Raw genomic sequence first — 24,922 nt, 5'->3', positions numbered from 1 at the left:
TCTATGTTGGCCGGTGTGGTTCCCAATCAGAGGCAGCTGTCGCTCGTTGTCTCTGATTGGCGATCATACTTAGGCAGCCGTTTGGCACTAGTGAGTTGTGGGATCTTGTTCCGGTTAAGGTTTGTTGTATCTACCTTAGGACTTCACGTTTCGTTTATTGTTTTGTCGTGTGTTTATTTAGTTGAATAAACATGTACGTATATCACACTACGCCTTGGTCTGTCCCGTCTTTCAACGAACGTGACAGAAGATCCCACCAAACAAGGACCAAGTAGCGTGCCCAGGCGGAGCGGATGGCCATGTCACAGGTGGCCAATTTGTGGTCATGGGAGGAGATATTTGCGGGGAAAGGACCATGGGCTAAGGTAGATGCCCAGGCAGGGGAGGAGCAACGGCAACACGGAGGAGGCCGGTCGAGGAGGAAGCCCGAGAAGCAGCCCCAATAATATTTTTTTTGGGCGGGGGGGCACACGGTGTGGACGACGAGCTAGCAGGAGGCCGTGAAAGGGCGGATCTGCAGGTTAGGAGAGGAGGCCACCATGTTACGGGGGCTGTTGGCTCAGAGGGAGCAGGAGTTATTCGGTCAGAGGGAGGCGCTACAGGAGGCTAAAAGAGAGAAGGAAAAAGTAGAGGCATGGCGAGAGGAGCTGGTTAGGCAGCAGAAGGAGCGGGGGTTAATAAAGGAACCCAGTCCTGCTCCTCGCACCAAGCAAATGGTGCGTGTCGGCAGTCCGGCCCGGCCCGTTCTTGCTCCTCGCACCAAGCCTGTGGTGCGCGTCGCCAGTCCGGCCCGGCCCGTTCCTGCTCCTCGCACCAAGCCTGTGGTGCGCGTCGTCAGTCCGGCCCGGCCCGTTCATGCTCCTCGCACCAAGCCTGTGGTGCGCGTCGTCAGTCCGGCCCGGCCCGTTCCTGCTCCTCGCACCAAGCCTGTGGTGCGCATCGCCAGCCCGGCCCGTTCCTGCTCCTCGCACCAAGCCTGTGGTGCGCGTCCCCAGTCCGGCCCGGCCCGTTCCGGCTCCTCGCACCAAGCCAGTGGTGCGCGTCGCCAGTCCGGCCCGGCCCGTTCATGCTCCTCGCACCAAGCCTGTGGTGCGCGTCGCCAGTCCGGCCCGGCCCGTTCCTGCTCCTCGCACCAAGCCTGTGGTGCGCGTCGCCAGTCCGGCCCGTTCCTGCTCCGCGCACCAAGCCTGTGGTGCGCGTCGCCAGCCCGGCCCGGCCCGTTCCTGCTCCTCGCACCAAGCCAGTGGTGCGTGTCGCCAGTCCGGCCCGGCCCGTTCCTGTCCCTCGCACCAAGCCAGTGGTGCGTGTTCCTAGTCAGGTCCGGCCCGTGCCTGCTCCTCGCACCAGACCAGTGGTGCGTTTGTCCACTCCGGCACGGCCCGTGCCTGTTCCGGCTCCGGTCAGCGGCTCCACTCCGGAGCCAGAGCAGTCTGCTCCACCGGTGCCTGATCCAGCTCCGGTCAGCGGCTCCTCTCCGGAGCCAGAGCAGTCCGCTCCACCGGTGCCTATTCCAGCTCCGGTCAGCGGCTCCAGTCCAGACCATGACGTCAGCCCCTCTCCAGGTTCGGGGTCTCCCACACCAGGGTCCAGACAGGGCCTGGCGTATCGTGGGAGGAAGGAGAGGGGAAGCAGCGCGCCGAGGTCCAGACCAGACCAGGGGCGCAACAGGGAGGCGGAGAGTGAGAGGTCGTCACGCCCCGAGCCGGATCCGCCTCTGAGGCGGAATGCCCACCCGGCCCCTACCCTGTTATGTTTATGTTGTGCGGTCGGAGTCCGCACCTTTGGGGGTTCTGTCACGCCCTGACTCAGGGGACGCTTATATGTTGAGTCAGGGTGTGTATATTCCTTGTTGTGCTTTTTCTATGTGGCTTGTCTAGTATGTATAGTTCTATGTTGGCTCAGGTGGTTCCCCAATCAGAGGCAGCTGTCGCTCGTTGTCTCTGATTGGGGATCATACTTAGGCAGCCGTTTGGCACTAGTGAGTTGTGGGATCTTGTTCCGGTTAAGGTTTGTTGTATCTACCTTAGGACTTCACTTCACGTTTTGTTGTGTGTTTATTTAGTTGAATAAACATGTACGTATATCACACTACGCCTTGGTCTGTCCCGTCTTTCAACGAACGTGACAGAAGAAATGTTGTGAATTCCAAACATCTTAATTCTCCAACCACACCACTTTGAAATTCACCATAGCTCTTTCTAAGAGCATCAATGAGATTACATGAAAGTTGCAGAGCATGGTAAGGATCATGAACAAGCAACACCAAGCAGCATTAAGAAAGCAATGAGATTACATGACAAATAATGAAGGGATTCATTATTGAAATAGCAATAGCAGGTCAAGCCCAACTTGATTGATAGCCTAGATTACAAACATGTAAAATTACTACCAGTTAAAATATTGCCATTTAAATTTGACCAATCCCACTTGAAAGCCATAGTGGCACAAATATATTCAACTGTAGGCTAATACAATTAAACAAAACGACTATACCTTGTATTGCAAAATAATATTTATGTATTCAATATCCTTTATTCTTGGCAAATCAAAAATATCAACCCAAATAGAATAAATTAAGTTATTTTTTTTTAAATAGTCTAATATCACTTGAAATAAGAGTGGAATAGTCCTTCGCATTTAACACATTAGATTTCGGTCAACATCAGAGATAAATTAACGCTCACCGTTATACCACTGAAACGGGTGCATCAATACACCGGAGGTGGTCCTGGATGAGAAAGGATTTGTGTTTTATCAATAAACGGTTGATGCTACAGTGGCAGTGGGGCTTGTCCGCCGTATATGCAGTTGGCTGTTTTCAAACCACCTTATGATTCGATATTCAGCCCAAAATAGAAAATATAGCATATTTCCAATAAAAACACTGTATGGCGCTAAATGTAACCTATCGGTAAAGTTGTTGGCGTAAAGGCCAAATGGAGCGATAATTTACGCGGCGGTTCATCTTTCAGATACTGGTGTTGTTGCTAATTACGAAAATAAATTCCACCCTTCCACAGTTCAATTAAATAGGCTACCACTGATTTACCCTTCAATAATTTGATCTATTCGCAAGCAGCTTCAAACCAATGAAAACCAATTACTGTATATAACTGACCCAGCATCTGTGGAGAGAACGCTTGATCACTTATAAAAGCGATAGACATCCAGATGGTCCAATCGCTACCTGCCCTGGCCCCACTGTGAAAGTTTCCACTAGATAGCACAGCCACAAAGTCTAAATTGGTTATATCGGGTTTATGTCTTTGTGGCTGTGGTAACAAGTGACGACCAGTCTGTAACCAAGTTTGGAACCCCTTCTGTTGGCGTCGTTGTGTTGTGACGGCGCGGGCATGCTATGTTATTATACTGAACAAAAATATAAACGCAACATGCAACAATTTCAAAGATTTTACTTAAGTTACAGTTCATATAAGGAAATCAGGCAATTGAAATAAATTCATTAGGCCCTAATCTATGAATTTCACATGACTGGGAATACAGATATGCATCTGTTGGTCACAGATACCTAAAAAAAAAAATGGGTCTCACAATGTGCCTCAGTTTCTCGTCACGGTATTGATAAATTGCAACCATGTTCGTTGTCTGTAGCTTATGCCTGCCCATACCATAACGCCACCATGGGGCACTCTGTTCACAAAGTTGACATCAGCAAACTGCTCGCCCCCACACTACACCTTACACGTGGTCTGCAGTTGTGAGACAGGTTGGACATGCTGCCAAATTCTCTAAAACGACTTTGGAGGAGGCTTAGAGAAATGAACATTCAATTATTTGGCAACAGCTCTGGTGGACATTCCTGCAGTTAGCATGCCAATTGCACGCTCCCTCAAAACTTAAGACATATGTGGCATTGTGTTGTGTGACAAAACTGCACATTTTAAAGTGGCCTTTTATTGTCCCCAGTACAAGGTGCACCTGTGTAATGATCATGCTGTTTAATCAGCTTCTTGATATGTTGTCAGGTAGATGGATTATCTTGACAAAGGAGAAATGCTCACTAACAGGGATGTAAACAATTTTGTGCACAAAATTTGAGAGAAATAAGCTTTTTGTATTTAGCCTACAGGAAAATCATAATTTCATGCGGTGCAATTCTACATATAATAATTTGTTGTTGTTGTTGCAATGATCACTCAACATTTCTAAAAGTCTGTATATGAAGTGTCTGAACATGTCACATGTCACAGCTAACAATTAGTGCCCATGGTAAACTTCTCATAACATCCCATAATAACATCAGTGAGGAATGATAGAGTTGTGAGGCAGAACTTCAACATCTCAGAAGAAGTAGATCTGCTCGTATCCAGTGAAGTTGCCAGCATAGGTTGGTGTGTAGTTGTATATCAGGTACATGGCCTCTTCCTCAGGCTGGTCGAAGTGATGCAAACTTCTCCTGCCTTTTAACATAGAATATAACTTTATTGTGCATCCAAAAAGCCACATTTCGCTATTTACTAAACCTCACAAGTTAACACTATACTGTCGTAAAATAAAATCTACAATACAATATACTGTATCTGGCCGACTGTAAAGAACACAACGATTAAACTTCAATAGGTGTGATCTGATTACCCACCTTCATTGACAAAGAACTCAGCCAGTAGGGAGGCAACACGTACAGCGTCTGAGGAGTGGGGGAAGTTGAGTTTGGGGTCCCACTGGAAACGGTTCACCTCAGGATGCCACTGGACCCCATAGAAGGGGTAGGTCCTCCCTGGGGCAAAGACAGTTCCAAACTCAATACAGGATCCCACATTACCTTATGACAGTGAGCAGACTATAACCTAGTTCCTTAGACGTCCTTCCTGGTGGTGAGCAATCAGAGCAATAGTATTATTGCACTATACAATTTAATTAATACAATTATTATAATTTTGTAATAATAACAACCATACATTTGTGCAGCATAGCTCGTACAGATTATGCAGCCCACCCACACTGCTTTATGTAAAAAACAATGTAAATCACTGTGATCTGTTACAGGACAATTTTGTTAACTGAATGGATGACACATCTAAAACTGTAGTTCTACTTGTTGTTGATTATACCTTCCATGGTTGAGACAAAGATGGCACCATTCTCAGCTGTGTTCGTGGACAAGATGGAGAAGAAACTTTGTAGCTTCTCATTTTCCTTGAATGTCTGTAAGCAAAGGCCATAAGCAAAGGAGTTGATAGTCAAAACCAGTCCAGAGTCATATTGTATTCAACAGAGCTGTACGCTAAGCAATATTAATTTGAAATCTGATTGCACCTTCACGGTCACTCCATAATGGTGAAAATTCCCTGTCAAAGCTTCCTGGGATAATGCCTTCATGACATCACTGGGGAACCCCTCGAACATTTGACTGGAATGGGCCTCTGCAGGGAGAGAGGAAAGACATTCAATATAGTTTTTTAGGTTACAACCATGGGGAGCGAAATTCATCAGTCCTCTCGATTCAGCCAAGAGGAAGCATAAATGCACTGTATGAAGATGGAAACTGTTCTGCAATAAGTGTGGGAGTTGTCAGGATGTAGATTCCCTCATGAGCTTCATTGAGATTCTGACATAAGACCACTCTTGTTCTGTCTTGATCAGAAGCTCCTCCTGTATTTCCTGCCCTCCAGTGGTCGATTTTAGCATGTGCAGCATAATGAAGTCTTCAGACCCAGTCCCAAACCGTATCTTTGACCTTATCCCTAGCACTTGACTCCCCTACAGAGGTGTGAAAGGATTGGGCCATACCTGTGGTGAGGTTCAGGGGCAGGGCCATGTTCTCAGCTGTGGTTTTGGTCAGCAGGTTCTCTCCAGCCACCAGACAAGTCAGCAGCTGCATCCCCAGACATGTGCCCCAGATAGGGAAGGAGTCTCCAGCATCATTGGCCTGAAACAAGGGAACACATAAGTCTATTAGACAGTGTTGGGAGAATGTGAGATGTTTACTGATGGTAAACAGACATACAATCAAATAGACAGATGTAAAAAGAGGCCTACAGAGCATTAGACAGACAGCCAGACAGACAGACAGACACAGACAGACATTAGCCAGCTTTGCTCAGGAGCACCACTGACCTTGAGGGCAAGCCTGTAGAAGATCCCTGCCACCTTGGCAAAGTCTGATGTCTCGAGATCTGACGAACCTCCGATGAGCAGCAGGCTGTGAGATCGATCAATCAATCAATCAATCAATCGTTTTACATTTGGTTTGCAATCACGTAAAAACAATAAAATACAAAAAATTCCTACACAGAAAAAAATGATAATATGATAGCCTACCCATTAATCGACTTGAAGATTTTCTCATACTCAGCAGTACTCTGAGTCAACCTGTAGGAGAGGAACAGGCACTGATTAAAAGTGGTAAAGGTTTTAAAGATTTGAGAAATACATTTTTGGATGACCAGCCATGCACAGTTATAGGCTGCTATGTTCAACCAGTTATTTACAGTGCTGTGAAAAAGCTGGGTCATGCAGCAAGACAATGATCCAAATCACACAATCAAGTCTAGTTTGGAATGACCTAGGTCGAAGTCCAGACCTAATCCCAATTGAGATGTTGTGGCAGGACTTGAAATGAGCAGTTCATGCTTGAAAACCCACAAATGTCGCTGAGTTAAAGCAGTTCTGCATGCAAAAGTGGGCCAAAATTCCTCCACAGCGATGTGTGAGACTGATCAACATCTAAAGGAAGCATTTGGTTGCAGTCATTGCATCTAAATGTGGCACAACCAGTTATTGAGTGTGAAGGGAATTACTGTACTTTTTCACACAGGGGAATTGGTGTTACATAACTTTGTAATTAAATAAATAAAACAAGTATCCATTTTTTTGGTTATTTGTCAACTGAGGTTCCCTTTATCTAATATTAAGTTTTGGTTGAAGATCTGATAACATTCAGTTTCAAAAATATGCAAAAATAGAAAAAATCTGAAAAGGGGCAAATACATTTTCATGGCACTGTAGATGTAATATTGGTATATACCTATTGGGAAACATAAACTTTGAGGTGCAAAGTGTCTGGATTTCTCTTTGTTTGAACATGAAACAGAGGAAACCAGATACTTTTCAACAGTGAGTATGAACATATCTAACTTTATATCGGCCTACCTGATAGGCACCACTCTACTTCCCGCTGACTCTATATACTTTACATAGGAAGCAGGGATGTAGGTCTTTCCAAATGGCTTCATCACATCATCTTCTACTTCTTGAGTTAAAATTCCTGTGGGACATACAGAAATTATAAGCTACAGTCCATAACAGTGTCCATCCAGTAGGACTTCTCAAATAGTTCCAGTGAAGTTTGATGAGAATATCTGTAGACTACATAATAGACCTCAAACTACACCAGTGGAGGCCCCTCAGAGGAGGAAGGGGAACCATCCTCCTCAGTGAATTTGATATTTAAAAAAAGGTAAAACATTAAAAAAGTTATCATTTTTAGATAAAACTATACTCACGTCACCAAATAATTGATTAAACACACTATTTTGCAAAGAAGGTCTACAGTAGCCTCAACAGCACTCTGTAGGGTAGCACCATGGTGTAGCCGGAGGACAGCTAGCTTCCATCCTCCTCTGAGTACATTGACGTCAATACAAAACCTAGGAGGCTCATGGTTCTCACCGCCTTCCATAGACTTACACAGTAATTATGACAACTTCCGGAGGACATCCTCCAACCTAGCAGAGCTCTTGCAGCATGAACTGACATGTTGTCCACCCAATCAAGGGATCAGATAATTAATCTAGTACTGAAAGCATAAGCTACATCTAGCTAGCACTGCAGTGCATAACATGTTGTGAGTAGCTGACTCAAAGAGAGAGAAAGAAAATAGTTGAACAGTTTGAGCAAATTAATTTCTTCCTAAATTAATGAGAAGCAAGAGAGAAATAGAGAGAGAGATTTCGTCATGTTTTTTTCACTTTCAGTTCCACTTACTTAGCTAGCAAATGTAGCTAGCTAGTTTAGCCTACTGAAACACCCTGCTCAAACAGAGGGATGCTATGTTAGCTAGCTAGCTATGACTATCCAACACATCACTGGAAATCTTCCAAGTCAAGGTAAGCTTTGGGTTTTACTCATTTATTGCCACTGGGGCCCACCGGTGTAACTGCTTACTGACTGTACACTGTAACGTTGCTGTATGATTGTAGCAGGTTTACTAACACGTTAGTTATATTAACTATGCTGACTATGACATTACTTTAGATAATATGGTGACAACAATGTAGGCTGTGTGTAGCGGTTTGGCTTGGAAAGGTTTTTTCCCTGGTCACATACAGCTGATGTTTTGTCCACAAGCGATGGGAAGAGGTGAAAGGAGGAGAGCGCATAACGTAGATGCGAGAAGGAATACAACGTGGCTGCTATGAAACTGTGAACTGTGTTAACGCGTGATCAGGGGTGTATTCATTCTGCCGATTCTGTTGAAAAACTTGTCTTAAACAGAAGCAAACGGAACAAAACGCGGATAAACATACCTGAATTTGTCCAATAGAAACTCTTGTTTGCAACTGTTGGACTAATGATTACACCCACTATCAGCTAGATGCAGGCAAGAGTATGCAAGGCGGTATTGAATGTCACTGTCTGTCCATGTATCACTGTTTGTCACATCAAATTTGTATTTACGACCTGTGTGCACCTAAGTTGTAAACTTTCATTCATAGGCTAGGTTGTAGCAACCTCATGATGTGTATAGGGAAAATTAGAGTATCATGTAGTAGCCTAAACCTATCACTGTTACATTTAACTGGGTGAATGGCATATGACTGACAGTCATCCAATATGCTGTAATAGAAATAAGGCCATGCTCATGAAAAAAAAAATCGTCCTCCCTCATCTGAAATGGCACTGATGACAACTGAACTACACAATAAGCAAAAGTAATTCATTTTCATTAAATTCATTAAATTATATAACAGTTTCAATTTTGCATGTATTGACTTGATTTCTCTTCAAAACAAGTTATTGCTTTATGTAAGCTAATTGTTATTTTAGCTAAATTCATATTCATACATGTACATTTATGATTCGAAAACCTCTGTTTATTATTTTTTTAGAATTAAATTGAACAATATATAAACACAATTTCTTCTTCTCATAACAAAACAATCAAAACTCAATGTTTGTACAGGTCTTTATAATGTATTGTCTGTATTCCCAACTGTTTGTAATGTTTGTATACAGTTGTATACTCTTTGTTTGTTTTTGCTGTATTGTATATTTTGAATCGCTTCACCCAACAACATATATTTTTTTTACGCACCAATAATCGGTCGGTTGTTGACTGGACCCGGATCGCGTCTCGTCGGTAATGCGTCGCTCCAACAGACGAAAATTAAAGGTAAACACACCACAGTGCCTAACATTTTCTCACAGTGCAGTTCGAACAGATCTGTCGCCCGTTATGACAGTGTGTTATTGAAAACTTATTGAAAACTAAAAAGGAGGAAGTGTTTATAGAAAAAGCCTGCAAGACAACTCCCACGCGATGTGCAAGGGGGAAGTCAGGAGATTCCAGTTTGACATGTGAGATTTCTTTAAGCACAAGGTCCTGTGCACTATTGTATTTAAGGTAAGAATATCTGCAATTCCACCAGACAAACAGATTTATCGGGTGGTTAATTGTGCCATAACATAATTGGAAATGGAGACTCCATTGTTGCAAAATGTGTATGTGGTCATTGTTTGCATTAACTGGTGAATCCCAGATGATACATGAATGAGCCACATCATATCTGGCAGTGGATCCAGGTAATTCTGTTTTAAAGGCCCAGTTCAGATTTTCCTGTGTTTTATATACACTATATTGCCACACTATGAGGTTGGAATAATACTGTGAAATTGTGAAAATGATAATACCCTTTTAGTATAAGTAATGTTTGAAAGGACCGCTTGAAATGTCTACCTGTTTTGGTGGGATGGAGTTTTGGCCTGCCTGGTGATTCAATTAGTTAATATACCAATAAGAAAGAGTTCCAAACCTCTGCTAATAACAGCTAGATTTCAGTTTCCCCCTCCCAACTAAGACCACTCCCAGACAGTCCTAGCAAAATTCTAGCTTGAGAAATTGCTCTTTGCTTAGAAGTTATTTTTGTTTCTTTTTGACAATTTTAATTGAAACAATCACAGTTAAGGTAGTTAATTTTGACCCAGAAATGATTTGATATTGAGATAAAAACAGCTGGATTGGACCTTTAAAAGGCTAGTAGTGAATAGGCTCCAGACAAGACTGTGAATTTTGACCTGCTGAATGAATAGCCTATTCATTTAAGGTGTCACCTTTTCATATAGGCTAACTCTGTAGAATTATAAGAGACATGCACTGAAATATTAAATTACATTTAAATTCAAGGATTATACAGATGAACTGATGCCACCATGTTGAGATGTGGAGGTACAGTATTTATGCCATGGGACATGGGCATTTGGAGGTGTCATGCTGGGAGAAACTAGAGAAGTCAAAGGTTCTGTGGTTGGAACCTGGAGCTTCTGCAACATGAGGGAGAAACAGGAAAGTACTAGGAACGTTTATTCACACATGTCATAGTAATTGCATACTCATATCAGCTTGAAACATACAAAATACTCACACAAAAATCTGTATGTTGCCGAAAACACAAGCTTAAGTTACAGTAGACTACATAATATTGCCACTTATTTCACAATAAGACAGGTTTCTCAAGTTTGACTTCCAAACCATCAGCGGTCTCATCTCTAAAGGGAGGTATGTAAAAATAATTATACAGCCAGACACTGCTAGGAAAAGCAGAACTTTGAATACAGCTTAACTTTGAATACTGGGAGCTAGAATGCAAGTCCCCCACATAGCCTATACCAACTTAAAGGAAAATTCCACTCCAAAACTATATTTTGGTATTTGTTTCATTAGTCCACTGCTGGTACAGTACCAAAATGTTTTGCATGTCAGCAATCAAGTTTTAAAGATATAGAACTTTCAAAGTACAGAAAGAGTCACAGTATCTTTATTATTACACTGTTGCTACTCGCTGTTTATTATCTATGCATAGTCACTTTACCCCTACCTACATGTACAAATTATTTCGACTAGCCTGTACCCCCGCACATCGACTCGGTACCGGTACCCCCTGTATACATAATAATGGCGCCGGAGGGGATGACGTTTTACGGGCTCCAAACCAACTGTGCTATTTTGTTTGTTTGTAACTTATTTTGTACATAATGTTGCTGCTACTGTCTCTTATGACCGAAAATAGCTTCTGGACATCAGACCAGTGGTTACTCAACTCGAACTGGGCCCCGTGTAGCTCAGTTGGTAGAGCATGGCGCTTGCAACGCCAGGGTTGTGGGTTCGATTCCCACAGGGGGGCCAGTATGAAAAATAAAATGCTCTGGATAAGAGTGTCTGCTAAATGACTAAAAATAAATAACAACAACAACAACAAAAAATATATAAAAATAATAAAAGAGAAAAAGCAAACTAAAAAATATATATATACAGTGGGGGAAAAAAGTATTTAGTCAGCCACCAATTGTGCATGTTCTCCCACTTAAAAAGATGAGAGAGGCCTGTAATTTTCATCATAGGTACACGTCAACTATGACAGACAAATTGAGAAAAAGAAATCCAGAAAATCACTTTGTAGGATTTTTAATGAATTTATTTGCAAATTATGGTGGAAAATAAGTATTTGGTCACCTACAAACAAGCAAGATTTCTGGCTCTCACAGACCTGTAACTTCTTCTTTAAGAGGCTCCTCTGTCCTCCACTCGTTACCTGTATTAATGGCACCTGTTTGAACTTGTTATCAGTATAAAAGACACCTGTCCACAACCTCAAACAGTCACACTCCAAACTCCACTATGGCCAAGACCAAAGAGCTGTCAAAGGACACCAGAAACAAAATTGTAGACCTGCACCAGGCTGGGAAGACTGAATCTGCAATAGGTAAGCAGCTTGGTTTGAAGAAATCAACTGTGGGAGCAATTATTAGGAAATGGAAGACATACAAGAACACTGATAATCTCCCTCGATCTGAGGCTCCACGCAAGAACGGTGAGCAAAAATCTCAGAACCACACGGGGGGACCTAGTGAATGACCTGCAGAGAGCTGGGATCAAAGTAACAAAGCCTACCATCAGTAACACACTACACCGCCAGGGACTCAAACCCTGCAGTGCCAGACGTGTCCCCCTGCTTAAGCCAGTACATGTCCAGGCCCGTCTGAAGTTTGCTAGAGTGCATTTGGATGATCCAGAAGAGGATTGGGAGAATGTCATTTGGTCAGATGAAACCAAAATAGAACTTTTTGGTAAAAACTCAACTCGTCGTGTTTGGAGGACAAAGAATGCTGAGTTGCATCCAAAGAACACCATACCTACTGTGAAGCATGGGGGTGGAAACATCATGCTTTGGGGCTGTTTCTCTGCAAAGGGACCAGGACGACTGATCCGTGTAAAGGAAAGAATGAATGGGGCCATGTATCGTGAGATTTTGAGTGAAACCCTCCTTCCATCAGCAAGGGCATTGAAGATGAAACGTGGCTGGGTCTTTCAGCATGACAATGATCCCAAACACACCGCCCGGGCAACGAAGGAGTGGCTTCGTAAGAAGCATTTCAAGGTCCTGGAGTGGCCTAGCCAGTCTCCAGATCTCAACCCCATAGAAAATCTTTGGAGGGAGTTGAAAGTCCGTGTTGCCCAGTGACAGCCCCAAAACATCACTGCTCTAGAGGAGATCTGCATGGAGGAATGGGCCAAAATACCAGCAACAGTGTGTGAAAACCATGTGAAGACTTACAGAAAACGTTTGACCTGTGTCATTGCCAACAAAGGGTATATAACAAATTATTGAGAAACTTTTGTTATTGACCAAATACTTATTTTCCACCATAATTTGCAAATAAATTCATAAAAAATCATACAATGTGATTTTCTGGATTTTTTTCCCTCATTTTGTCTGTCATAGTTGACGTGTACCTATGATGAAAATTACAGGCCTCTCTCATCTTTTTAAGTGGGAGAACTTGCACAATTGGTGGCTGACTAAATACTTTTTTTCCCCACTGTATATAATGAGTCCGACGCGAAGGATATACTGCTTTCCCGAGACCAGGCCCAAATCCCCATCTTTCGCATGAAGAAAAGACAGAGATACAGGGGGCAGAGGTCGGGGTGCCTTGTGAGAATTCGTTGGCGAGTAGGTAAACCGCCACTACCTTTCGTCCTATTGGCCAACGTGCAATCATTGGAAAATAAACTGGATGATCTACGATTAAGACTATCTTACCAACGGGACATTAAAAACTGTAATATCTTATGTTTCACCGAGTCGTGGCTGAATGACGACACAGATAATATAGAGCTTGCTGGGTTTTCCGTGCATCGGCAGGACAGAACAGATACGTCTAGTAAGACGAGGGGTGGGGGTGTGTGTCTATTTGTCAATAACAGCTGGTGAGCAATGGTCTAATATTAAAGAAGTCTCGATGTATTGCTCGCCTGAGGTAGAGTACCTCATGATAAGCTGTAGACCACAATATCTAGCAAGAGAGTTCTCATCTATATTATTCATAGCCATCTATTTACCACCACAAACCGATGCTGGCACTAAGACCGCACTCGGGAGCTGTATAAGGCCATAAGCAAACAAGAAAATGCTCATCCAGAAGCGGCGCTCCTAGTGGCCGGGGACTTTAATGCAGGCAAACTTCAATCCGTTTGACCTCATGTCACATGTGCAACCAGAGAAAATAAAAAAAGAACTCTAGACCACCTTTACTCCACACACAGAGACGCATACAAAGCTCTCCCTCGCCCTCCATTTGGCAAATCTTACCATAATTATATCCTCCTGATTCCTGCTTACAAGCAAAAACTAAAGCAGGAAGTACCAGTGACTCACTCATTACGGAAGTGGTCAGATGATGCGGATGCTACACTACAGGACTGTTTTGCTAGCACAGCCTGGAATATGTTCCGGGATTCATCCAATGGCATTGAGGTGTATACCACCTCAGTCACCGGCTTCATCAATAAGTGCATCGACGACGTCGTCCCCACAGTGACCGTACGTACATATCCCAACCAGAAGCCATGGATTACAGGCAACATCCCCACCAAGCTAAAGGCTAGAGCTGATGCTTTCAAGGAGCGGGACACTAATCCGGACGCTTATATGAAATCCCGCTATGCCCTCAGACGAACCATCAAACAGTCAAATGGTCAATACAGGACTAAGATTGAATCCTACTACACCGGCTGTGACCCTCGTCGGATATGGCAGGGCTTGCAAACTATTATGGACTACAAAGGGAAACCCAGCCGCGAGCTGTCCAGTGATGTGAGCCTACCAGACGAGCTAAATGCCTTTTATGCTCGCTTCGAGGCAAGCAACACTGAAGCATGCATGAGAGCACCAGCTGTTCCGGACGACTGTGTGATCCCGCTCTCCCGTAGCCGATGTGCGCAAGACCTTTAAACAGGTTAACATTCACAAGACCGCGGGGCCAGACGGATTACCAGGACGTGTACTCCGAGCATGCGCGGACCAACTGGCAAGTGTCTTCACTGACATTTTCAACCTCTCCCTGACCGAGTCTTTAATACCTACATGTTTCAAGCAGCCACCATAGTCCCTGTGCCCAAGAAAGCGAAGGTAACCTGCCTAAATGACTACCGCCCCGTAGCGCTCACAGCGGTAGCCATGAAGTGCTTTGAAAGGCTGGTCATGGCTCACATCAACACCATCATCCCGGAAACCCTAGACCCACTCTAATTTGCATACCGCCCCACAGATGACGCAATCTCAATCGCACTCCACACTGCCCTTTCCCACCGGGACAAAAGGAACACCAATGTGAGAATGCTGTTCATTGACTACAGCTCAGCGTTCAACACCATAGTGCCCACAAAGCTCATCACTAAGCTAAGGACCCTGGGACTAAACACCTCCCTCTGCAACTGGATCCTGGACTTCCTGACGGGTAGGTAACAACACAAAAGCCACACTGATCCTCAACACAGGGGCCCCTCAGGTGTGCATGCTTAGTCCCCTCCTGTACTCCCTGTTCACCCATGACTGCGTGGCCAAGCACGACTCCAAGACCATCATTAGGTTTGCTGACGACACAACAGTGGTAGGCCTGATCACCGACAACGATGAGAAAGCCTATTGGGAGGAGGTCAGAGACCTGGCAGTGTGGTGCCAGGACAACAACCTCTCCCTCAATGTGAGCAAGACAAAGGAGCTGATCGTGGACTACGTGAAAAGGAGGGCCGACAGGCCCCCATTAACATCGACAGGGCTGTAGTGGAGCGGGTCGAGAGTTTCAAGTTCCTTGGTGTCCACATCACCAACGAACTATCATGGTCCAAACACACCAAGACAGTCGTGAAGAGGGCATGACAACACCTTTTCCCCCTCAGGAGACTGAAACTATTTGGCATGGGTCCCAAGATCCTCAACGTTATACAGCTGCACCATCGAGAGGATCCTGACCGGTTGCATCACCGCCTGGTATGGCAACTGCTCGGCATCCGACCTTAAGGCGCTACAGAGGGTAGGGCGTATGGCCCAGTACATCACTGGGGCCAAGCTTCCTGCCATCAAGGACCTACAGTATATACTAGGCGGTATTAGAGGAAGGCCCAAACAATTGTCAAAGACTCCAGTCACCCAAGTCATAGACTGTTCTCTCTGCTACCGCACGGCAAGCAGTCTATGTCCAAAAAGGCTCCTTAACAGCTTCTACCCCAAGCCATAAGACTGCTGAACAATTAATCAAATGGCCACCCGGACTATTTACATTGCTGCTACTCACTGTTTATTATCTATGCATAGTCACTTTACCCCTACCTACATGTACAAATTACCTTGACTAACCTCTACCCCCACACATTGACTCGGTACCGGTACCCCCTGTATATATCCTCGTTATTGTTATTTTATTGTGTTACTTTTTATTTTATTTTTTACTTCAGTTTATTTAGTAAATATTTTCTTAACTATTTATTGAACTTCATTTTTGGTTAAGGGCTTGTAAGTAAGCATTTCACAGTAAGGTCTACACATGTTGTAGTCGGAGCATGTGACAAATAACATTTGATTTAATATGGTGCGTTTTGCATGAAAGTTTCCCAAAAAATGAAAGGTTTGTGACCCACTGCTCAAATAGAATTGAATAGAACAGAAGCTGATATAATCAGTCTTCTAGGTGTAGGTGGTGTTGCGGAGGTGGCCATAGAGTTTGCTGTCCAGGTTGATGAGCTGTCGGAGGAAGCCTCTGTTGGGGATCACACCGCGGTTATCCTTCACAGCACAGATGGCATCCACCAGGGTCAGGTTCTGTCTCAGCATCAGGTAGGCAAGAACCAGGGTGGCTGAACGACTCACCCCCACCGCACAGTGCACCAGCACTATACCTGAGGGAGAGGTGGGGGGGTAGAGGGTAAAAAGAGGGGAGAGAACATGGATCTTTTCACACTAAGCCCACTGTGGTACTGTAACTTCCCCTCTGGAAACTCCTTCTTCCTTTCAGTGTGACCTTTCAGTGCGTTGCAGATAGAAATGTAATGTTTGCAAAGGAAATAATTATTCGACATGTACAATGCACATTTCATCATACACTTGGCCATACCACACTTTTAACATTATACAGGCATTCCCCATTTTAACAACGTATTACTCTATAACAAGCTATAACATACAATCTATGATGAAGTACTTTATACAATCAATGATGCAGTACTTATAACTTCTCCTTCACTGAGAAGGCCCTGGTCTGGACTTCCACTCACCTCCTTCACTGAGGGCCCTGTGGATGAAGTCTGCTGCAGTCTGGAAGTTGACACTCATGTCAAAATTACAGGAGTCATGGGCCTCGATGCCAAAGTACTTGATGTTCATGCCCAGGTATGTCTCCGCCCCGTCTCGCCGTTTACTGTGGTTTGCGTTCAAGACGTGGGTGACACGATGGTTGGCCAACTGGCGGACATTCGTAGCACTGTCCCTATGAAAACCACAAGTTTCAAGTTTATTCAAAAACACTGCATAACAACTATGAAAATAGATGTTTGTACATGTTGAGGACAAGTCTAGAATAAACAAATAAATGCAGTCTACAATGAACAAGTAACAAATAATTTTTCCGCATTTTGTTATGTTACAGCCTTATTCTAAAATGGATTAAATAAAAAAACAATCCTCATCAACTACACACAATATCCCATAATGACAAATCAAAAACAGGTTTTTAGAAATGTTTGCAAATGTATTACAAATAAAAAACAGAAATACCTTATTTACATAAGTATTCAGACCCTTTGCTATGAGACTTGAAATTGAGCTCAGGTGCATCCTGTTTCCATTGATCACCCTTGAGAAGTTTCTACAACTTGATTGGAGACCACCTGTGTTAAATGAAATTGATTGGACATGATTTGGAAAGGCACACAACTGTCTATTTAAGTTCCCACAGTTGAAAGTGCATGTCAGTGCAAAAACCAAGCCATGAGGTCGAAGGAATTGTCCGTAGCACCGAGGCAGGATTTTTTTGAGGTACAGATCTGGGGAAGGGTACCAAAAAATGTCTGCAGCATTGAAGGTCCCCAAGAACACAGTGGCCTCCATCATTCTTAAATAGAAGAAGTTTGGAACCACCAAGACTCTTCCTAGAGCTGGCCACCTGGCCAAACTGAGAAATCGGGGGAGAAGGGTCTTGGTCAGGGAGGTGACCAAGAACCTGCTGGTCACTCTGACAGAGCTCCAGAGTTCCTCTGTGGAGATGGGAGAACCTTCCAGAAGGACAACCATCTCTGCAGCACTCCACCAATCAGGCCTTTATGGTAGAGTGGCCAGACGGAAGCCACTCCTCAGTAAAAGGCACATGACAGCCCACTTGGAGTTTGCCAAAAGGCACCTAACGACTCTCAGACCATGAGAAACAAGATTCTCTGGTCTGATGAAACCAAGATTGAACTGAATACCAAACCTGGCACCATCCCTACCGTGAAGCATGGTGGTGGCAGCATCATGCTGTGGGGATGTTTTTCAGCGGCAGGGACTGGGAGACCAGTCAGGATCGAGGCAAAGATGAACGAAGCAAAGTACAGAGAGATCCTTGATGAAAACCTGCTCCAGAGCGCTCAGGACCTCAGATTGGGGCGAAGGTTCACCTTCTAACAGGACAACGACCCTAAGCACACAGCCAAGACAACGCAGGAGTGGCTTCGGGACAAGTCTCTGAATGTCCTTGAGTGACCCAGTCAGAGCCCGGACTTGAACCCGATCTAACATCTCTGAAGAAACCTAAAAATAGCTGTGCAGGGACGCTCCCCATCCAACCTGACAAAGCTTGAGAGGATCTGCAGAGAAGAATGGGAGAAACTCCCCAAATAAAGGTGTGCCAAGCTTGTAGCGTCATCCCAAGAAGACTTGAGGCTGTAATCGCTGCCAAAGGTGCTTCAACAATGTACTGAGTAAAGGGTCTGAATATTTATGTAAATGTAATATTTGTTTAGTTTTTTTTTAATTTGCAAACATTTCTAATATCCTGTTATTGCTTTGTCATTATGGGGTATTGTGTGTAGATTGATGAGGAAAAACAAAACAATTGTCAATTTTAGAATAAGGCTGTAACGTAACAACATTTGGAAAAAGTCAAGGTGTCTGAATACTTTCCGAATGCACTGTACATATAGATTGGATAAGAGCAAATAACTGGCAATCTGATATTAAGTTTTCACACTACTGTGGTCCACATTGGGAACTATGATCGGATAAACCTATGCACTTTCCCAACACAGAATTCAAGTTACTTTAGAGGGCCCAAGCATTTAAAAACTGATTTATGATCAGCTCCCCTTACACACATCGGAGCCTCGTCCAAATGATGCCTTGGATTAGTCTCTATGGATCCGATGATGTACAAAATTCTTGTCCACTTAAAGTGACCATAGGTTAAATTCCAGTGTCAACCAAAATGAAAGGAAACATATTGTCACTGCACTTACTGGTCTCCAATGTAAAGTCTGGGCCACACTTCGTCTGCATGGCTGATGATGGCTTTCCCAGTGAACAGGAGTCGTTCCAGCTCAAACACAGCCAGCCCCGGTGAACTCAGGTCAACCTCCACCTTACGAGGAGGGGGTCTGTCGTTCCAGGACGGGGGGAGTTTGGAGGTAAAAGACATTTGTTCTGCTTTTAAAAGATCTGGTAAATCTCTGCTACAATACCTCCGCAGGTTACATATAAATCCAGTTTTTCTTCAAAGTGGTTTGAAGCCCAGTCCGAGAATGAAGACCATCTTTTTTTAATATTGCAGCTTCTGCGTTTTGCTGGAACCGGTTCTTGGAAAAGGCAGTGTAAATGAGCCCTACTGTATAAAGGATCTGGTCTATCACCATGCAAGGGAGACAGACTAACTATATCTCCATACTTCTTTCTAGAGCAGCAAAAGTATTGATTGTAGGTTCATTTCACAGGAATCCTGAAGAGGGATGAACAGGTGTGGGTTTTATAAGGGTGCCTTGCTTCGGCGTTGCTTGCTCCTGGGAGTCTTCAGAGCAATCTGACGCCGTCCCACAAATCAAAGTCAATGCGTGTTCCACAAGGCTCGGAGAGACCGTGTTATGCTTTCGCATCAAATAGCTACCTATTTAAAGATCTGAAGGCTAGCTGGCAGGCAAGGGTGTGTGCGGACATACACTGCCTTCTCAACTTCACCAAAATACATTCATTTCATTTTTCTCATGGCTAGCCATTCTGAAATGGAGATAGGGATTCTTTAGGGAGGGAAACTATTCACAGAATGAATTAAATCCATAGAGAAAAGATATCAACTTGCAGTGTGTTTTGTCTCACTTACATTACCCCTCACTTCATTCAAATTTCTCTTTCATTTTCTCTGTCCCACCTATCATATGACGAACTCTTGTTAATTGTGAGTGTTTATGGTATGTTTTCCAAAAATACTATAAAATAACATGCATATAACACATTTGAAAAATGTACTGACATTTAATGCAATTCCTCAGTTTGAGCTGTAGTAATTTCTGAATCCGTCAGGAAAATATTCCCATCTTGTGTAGGAAACATGCATTACGTCAGAAACCGCTGTAGACAGGACCTTGGTCCCCGTTCCTGTATTTAAGTTGTCTACTATATATTACAAATATATATATTAATAGTGAATGGTGCTTTATCTGAACACAAAAATAACATCACAGGAAAACATGACAAACAGAACATTTTGTTCCATGCAAAGCTTAAGAGATTTTAAGTTTATTTTTTATAACGATTTGAAAAAGCACCTGCCGATATTATGGCACTCAACAAAGTAGCTGATTTCTAAGAAATTAGCACAGTCTACGAAATAAGTGATTTTTGGTGCTAGATTAAATAAGAAAAGCATCTGATTTGTTGTTTTGAAATAAAAAAGAGAAGCGAGTCAAACATCCAATCATAGTGCTGTAGGATGAAGCTGACCCAACCACCTGTTCCAATACTTTGACAATACATCCTTCTTCCTTAAAATATCACTGGGCCCGTATCCATAAAGCCTCTTAGAGTAGGAGTGCTGATCTAGGATCAGTTATCACCTTTTAGATCATAATGAATAAGATTATATGGACAGGGAGGACCTGAAACTAGATCAACACTCCTACTCCGAGACGATTAGTGGATATGGGTCCTGGTCTGATATGAACTTGAATGGTAAAACTGTGGAAGAATGGTCAGAGATTACTCTATAGAAGGAAGTATTGGGACAGGGTCTAAGGTCAGTTTTCCTTTTCGTCCTTCGAAGAATAACGCTAATCTGATCATAGATCTGCACTTAATTACAATGTCTACCACCAATCAATGGCAATAGCATTGTGGAGGAGTTGTAGACAAACTACTATACAGCACATACCAGGGTTGGCATCAATTCCATTTTTAATTCCATCTATTCAGGAAATTAATTGAAACTTGCTCAATATTTCCATTGAGGTACTTTAAGTCATTAATTGAATTTCAATTAATTTCTTCCATCGACCGCAATGAAAAGCAATTGACCCTACCTTTGTAGATACTGAAGAAAAAAGTGTAAATGAACATAATAGTGTGTAACGTTACCCACCCAGGGATTGATATTAAAGTCTAAAAGGGCACTTGCCCATCGGGCAAGTCAGGAGTATTTTTTGGTTGCTCAAAGATTATGATCACTTGCCCGAAAATGTAAATTATGCAGAAGTGCCATATTGCCTGCCTTTCAATTACTTTAAATCAGTTTTTTTTAAATAGACTTGCCCGACTGCCATAAATTCTCTGTCTTTCACTTAAAATAAATATACATTTTAGGCTATTGGAATTCATTGTAGTTTGGTTGTTTTTAAAAACAGATCACCTGCCTAATGGAGCAACCTCAGAGCAGGCTCAACTTGAGCAACTGCTCAGTTCACTTCCCCAAGGCAATAGGGCAACCCTTAATATCAATCCCTGCCACCCCTGTGGCGATTTGGAAGGCTGTGTTTGAATGCACACTGTTTGCATTCTGCTTACAATGACAAGTGGGAGATAAGGTTAGGGTTAGTGATAAAGGGGAAATCTCATGGTAGTGCAAATGGTTCGCAACATGTAAGAAAACATGGTGAATGGAACACTCATGGTAGAAGTGGCCTTGAAAACACAGATCTAGGATCAGATTAGCCTACGCCAAATCCTAACCTTAATAACCAGGCAAAAACGTCTCACCCTATCAGTGATTAAGGGGCAACGTTTACCTACTTTGAAAGGAACATGGTGACACTATATGAAACCACCATTATAAGACTACATTACACTGGCACAAGCATGACATAACCGATGCTTTAAGCCATCATGGACACTAATGTCGGGTTATGACAACTAACCCAACAACACCATAACTTAGTCATGACTTGATATGTACAACCATTACATTTGCCATCATGAATACTTTGATATGGCATCTCTTTTGTTCCTGATCACACCTGCATGAAGTAGCCTAAGCTGGCCTGATTCCAAACCAAACCAACCCCTAAGTCCTTGTCGACAACCATTCTTTCTATCTAAACCTTTACAATCCGGGAGGTGTAGTCAACAAACAGGGACTTAAGCATTTAATTCCAAGGAACCAGTTCGGATATGAAATAAGGACCACAACCTGACCGTGGAAGATTCAAATGTCACAAAAAAAGAACAGTGAGACCCTTAGAACCAGAACCGGTCCAATTCAGAAGGCCTTTTTCTCCAGCCGGTCCAGTATGGCCTGGATCCTCTGCACAGCCTCCTTCCGGGCCTGCCTAACCACTTCCTGTCCCTGAGTCTCCACTGAGTCCAGAACCAGCAGCTCCTTGGTCAGCAGTTCCTCCAGGTACCGGTAACTCTTGTCCGATTTTTTACCCACAAACTCGTCCACATCCTCATGGAGCAAAAGCACCCGGGCCATGACCTGCTGGACTTTGGCCAGGCTGGGGTTGTCGCTCAGGGGCTGGGGCCCGATCGGACCCTGGGACTGGGCTGGGGTTGGAGGCTCACCTTGGGAAGGCTTTGGCTCCTGCGCCCCCCCTCGCCATGGTTTGTTGTACATCTGGGGAGGTGAGCTGAAGTCGACAGGCTTGCCATTAGGGGGGTTAGGGGAGGGGGCTGGTCTGGATTTGGGTCCCACCTGTGGGGCACACTGGTGCTGGTGGGGTCCTGGGTAGTGCTGGTCCTGAGGAGGTAAAAAAGATTGTCTTAGACAATTAGTGTATAATGAATAGAAATTAAATGAATTCAGACCCAAGACAGCTATGGTACCAGAGGAGGATTTGAGCTTTTATCTGAAATATCCCCTTTCTTCCAAGAATAAGTAAATTAGGCCCACTTAGAGGGTATTTTAGAAACAATATGTTCAAATAAAGGAGACGAGACGACCAAAGACCAATTTAGGTAACTGAGATGCCTCCCTTGTGTTCCACACGTACCTTGGCTTCATAGGGGGGTGGGGCTCCAGTGCCAGTGCCTGGCCAGGCTGGGGGGTGTTGCGGGCGGACAGGGGTCCCATAGTTGCTGTGTAGAGGTTGGGTGCCTGGCTGCCACTGCTGCTGCTGGTGTGAGGGCCCATACCCACCCGAGTGGGCCCAAGCCTCAGCCTGTGGCCTAGGGTGAAGGGCCTGTCCAGTGGGGTATTGGGGGTTTGGGGGCAATGCAGGACCACCTTCCCCATAGTGTGGGTAAGACCCAGGAGGATAGCTAGGGGCCTGGGAGAAAATAGACAACAAGCACCATTATACCCAACTGCCTTTACATCAGACACCGTTAAACACTGCCCTGCACTGGTTGAATGAACTTACCCCTTGACAGTGTGGTCCAGGGTAGTGGTGGTGCTGATGTTGGTGCTGGGCGTGTGGTTGGCCTGACCCCCCTGTGCTCTGCTCTGGTCCTTGGCAACCCTGGCTAGGGTACTGGCCTGTTGCCTGCCTGGGAGACATCTGCTCTGCACAGTAGAATGGGTTGGATGGGTGGAAAGAATTTGCAGAATACTGGCCTGGACCAGGGTTATAGACGCCATGGCCATTTGGATATGCTTGCATTGCCTGGATAGGGAGAGAAAGGGAATGTGTGCATACATCAGTAAGTGTTTGAATGTGAGTGCCAGACTGCCAGTCTGTGAAAATATGTGTGCGTGAGTAACAAAGTGTCAGGGAAGGGTGAGAGCCCTTGAGTCTATGGATAAGGACTTAATCCCCATGTATAGCTGTGGATTTAGAGGGCCTTTGCTATGACATAACATAACATGAGGCAGTACTGTACCTGTGGGTTGTAAGGTGGCTGCACATCGGATCCTGAAGGATAGGCATTTGGATAGTGCCCTGCTGTGGAATGTGTCTGAGGGTACCAGTAGTTTGAGGAGTAACCAGGGTATTGGGAAGCGTCCTGCAGGCATATGAGTCTCAAAATCAGCAATGTTTAAATAGATAGCTATATTGACCAGAGTAAACAGTAACCCTAGACCTCTATTGCCACGTCACTTCAAGAACTTGTTTGACCAAAATATCCAATCATCAAATGCAGCAAGACACTGACAGAATGCAAAAGCATTTCCTACTGTATTACATAATAGCTAACTGACGTTCGCTAGCAGCAGAAGCATCACAAAACAGTAGCCATTAACTAGCTAGCTAGGATCTAACTAGGATATTTAGCATACACTACAAACTACATAACTAGACAATCTGCATGTCAAATATAACTAACTAAGCAAGTTAGATAACGTTAGCTAGCAATATAGGAAATCTTACTAGTTGGGACTGACGCGGTCAGAAGACGGCTAGCTAGCTGGCTAGAACGCAGGCTAGCCAGCTAACGTTAGCTAATGAACGTTAAACTTTATACACAGTACAAAAAGACAAAAGCTTGTTTACGAACATTAAATCGTATGTTCTAAAATGTGATTAACATAACTAGCTAGCTATCTACGTGTTGATATGAATTAGCTTCAATGTGTCTTACCATAGCGTTACTCCAGTTCACGTTATTATTTTCCGAGTTGAAATTTGAGGGCCAGGCGGATTTGGGATTCGACTGCATTTGATGATGCATAACCCAAGCAGCGTCCCCAGCACTTCTGTCGTTTGTCATTTAAAAAAATCGTGATAAAATCGACTGTCAAATCGGAGGGCTCTGACTGCTATGAAAAATAAATGCTTTATTGAAATTCTCGAGTTATAGAACGCATTGATCATGGACAGCTAAATATATTCTACTTTGCCCCTTTAATTTTTCGCCCCTCCCTCTTCTTTTTTCCCCCACATGCGTAGAATATTTGGTATTTTGACCAATAGGCTCTCAGAGTTTAGAGCAGATCTCTACGAATGCGTGGGTTTAAACCAATGATTTGTTTAAACAAATGGCGATGGGTTTAAAAGTATACGAAAACTATTTTT

At 43.8% G+C, this 24,922-nt stretch overlaps 3 protein-coding genes across 4 annotated transcripts; all 3 read right to left on the bottom strand.

Annotated features, from left to right (window-relative positions):
• Positions 1-4,003: 4,003 nt before the first annotated feature.
• LOC121583158 (gamma-glutamyl hydrolase) lies at positions 4,004-9,493 on the bottom strand. The gene is made up of 9 exons (XM_041899361.1): positions 9,278-9,493; positions 7,114-7,228; positions 6,283-6,333; positions 6,079-6,163; positions 5,752-5,890; positions 5,278-5,384; positions 5,073-5,166; positions 4,601-4,738; positions 4,004-4,421 (listed from the first exon to the last, which is right to left on the bottom strand). Exons 1-9 carry the CDS (start codon positions 9,378-9,380, stop codon positions 4,303-4,305), a joined length of 951 nt encoding a protein of 316 aa, XP_041755295.1. The 5' UTR covers positions 9,381-9,493; the 3' UTR covers positions 4,004-4,302.
• A 6,541-nt stretch (positions 9,494-16,034) lies between these two features.
• LOC121581871 (dual specificity protein phosphatase 26) lies at positions 16,035-20,187 on the bottom strand. Its single transcript, XM_041897255.2, has 3 exons — positions 19,007-20,187; positions 16,793-17,004; positions 16,035-16,417 (listed from the first exon to the last, which is right to left on the bottom strand). The coding sequence occupies exons 1-3, from the start codon at positions 19,183-19,185 to the stop codon at positions 16,206-16,208; spliced, it is 603 nt and encodes a 200-aa protein (XP_041753189.1). The 5' UTR covers positions 19,186-20,187; the 3' UTR covers positions 16,035-16,205.
• A 73-nt stretch (positions 20,188-20,260) lies between these two features.
• LOC121581870 (BAG family molecular chaperone regulator 4) lies at positions 20,261-24,779 on the bottom strand. Of its 2 annotated transcripts, none has more exons than XM_041897254.2 (5): positions 24,489-24,779; positions 23,790-23,912; positions 23,330-23,467; positions 22,961-23,236; positions 20,261-22,707 (listed from the first exon to the last, which is right to left on the bottom strand). In XM_041897254.2, exons 1-5 carry the CDS (start codon positions 24,615-24,617, stop codon positions 22,228-22,230), a joined length of 1,146 nt encoding a protein of 381 aa, XP_041753188.1. In that variant the 5' UTR covers positions 24,618-24,779; the 3' UTR covers positions 20,261-22,227. The 2 variants fall into 2 exon arrangements, with proteins under 2 accessions (XP_041753188.1, XP_041753187.1); XM_041897253.2 differs by having other exon boundaries at positions 23,330-23,572; positions 24,489-24,778.
• Positions 24,780-24,922: the final 143 nt, after the last annotated feature.

The sequence above is a fragment of the Coregonus clupeaformis genome, chromosome 18 (assembly GCF_020615455.1).
Source record: "Coregonus clupeaformis isolate EN_2021a chromosome 18, ASM2061545v1, whole genome shotgun sequence".
NCBI classification, from domain to species: Eukaryota; Metazoa; Chordata; class Actinopteri; order Salmoniformes; family Salmonidae; genus Coregonus; species Coregonus clupeaformis.
Note: the sequence above shows the minus strand (reverse complement) of the source record. Positions and strands in the feature narration are given on the sequence as shown.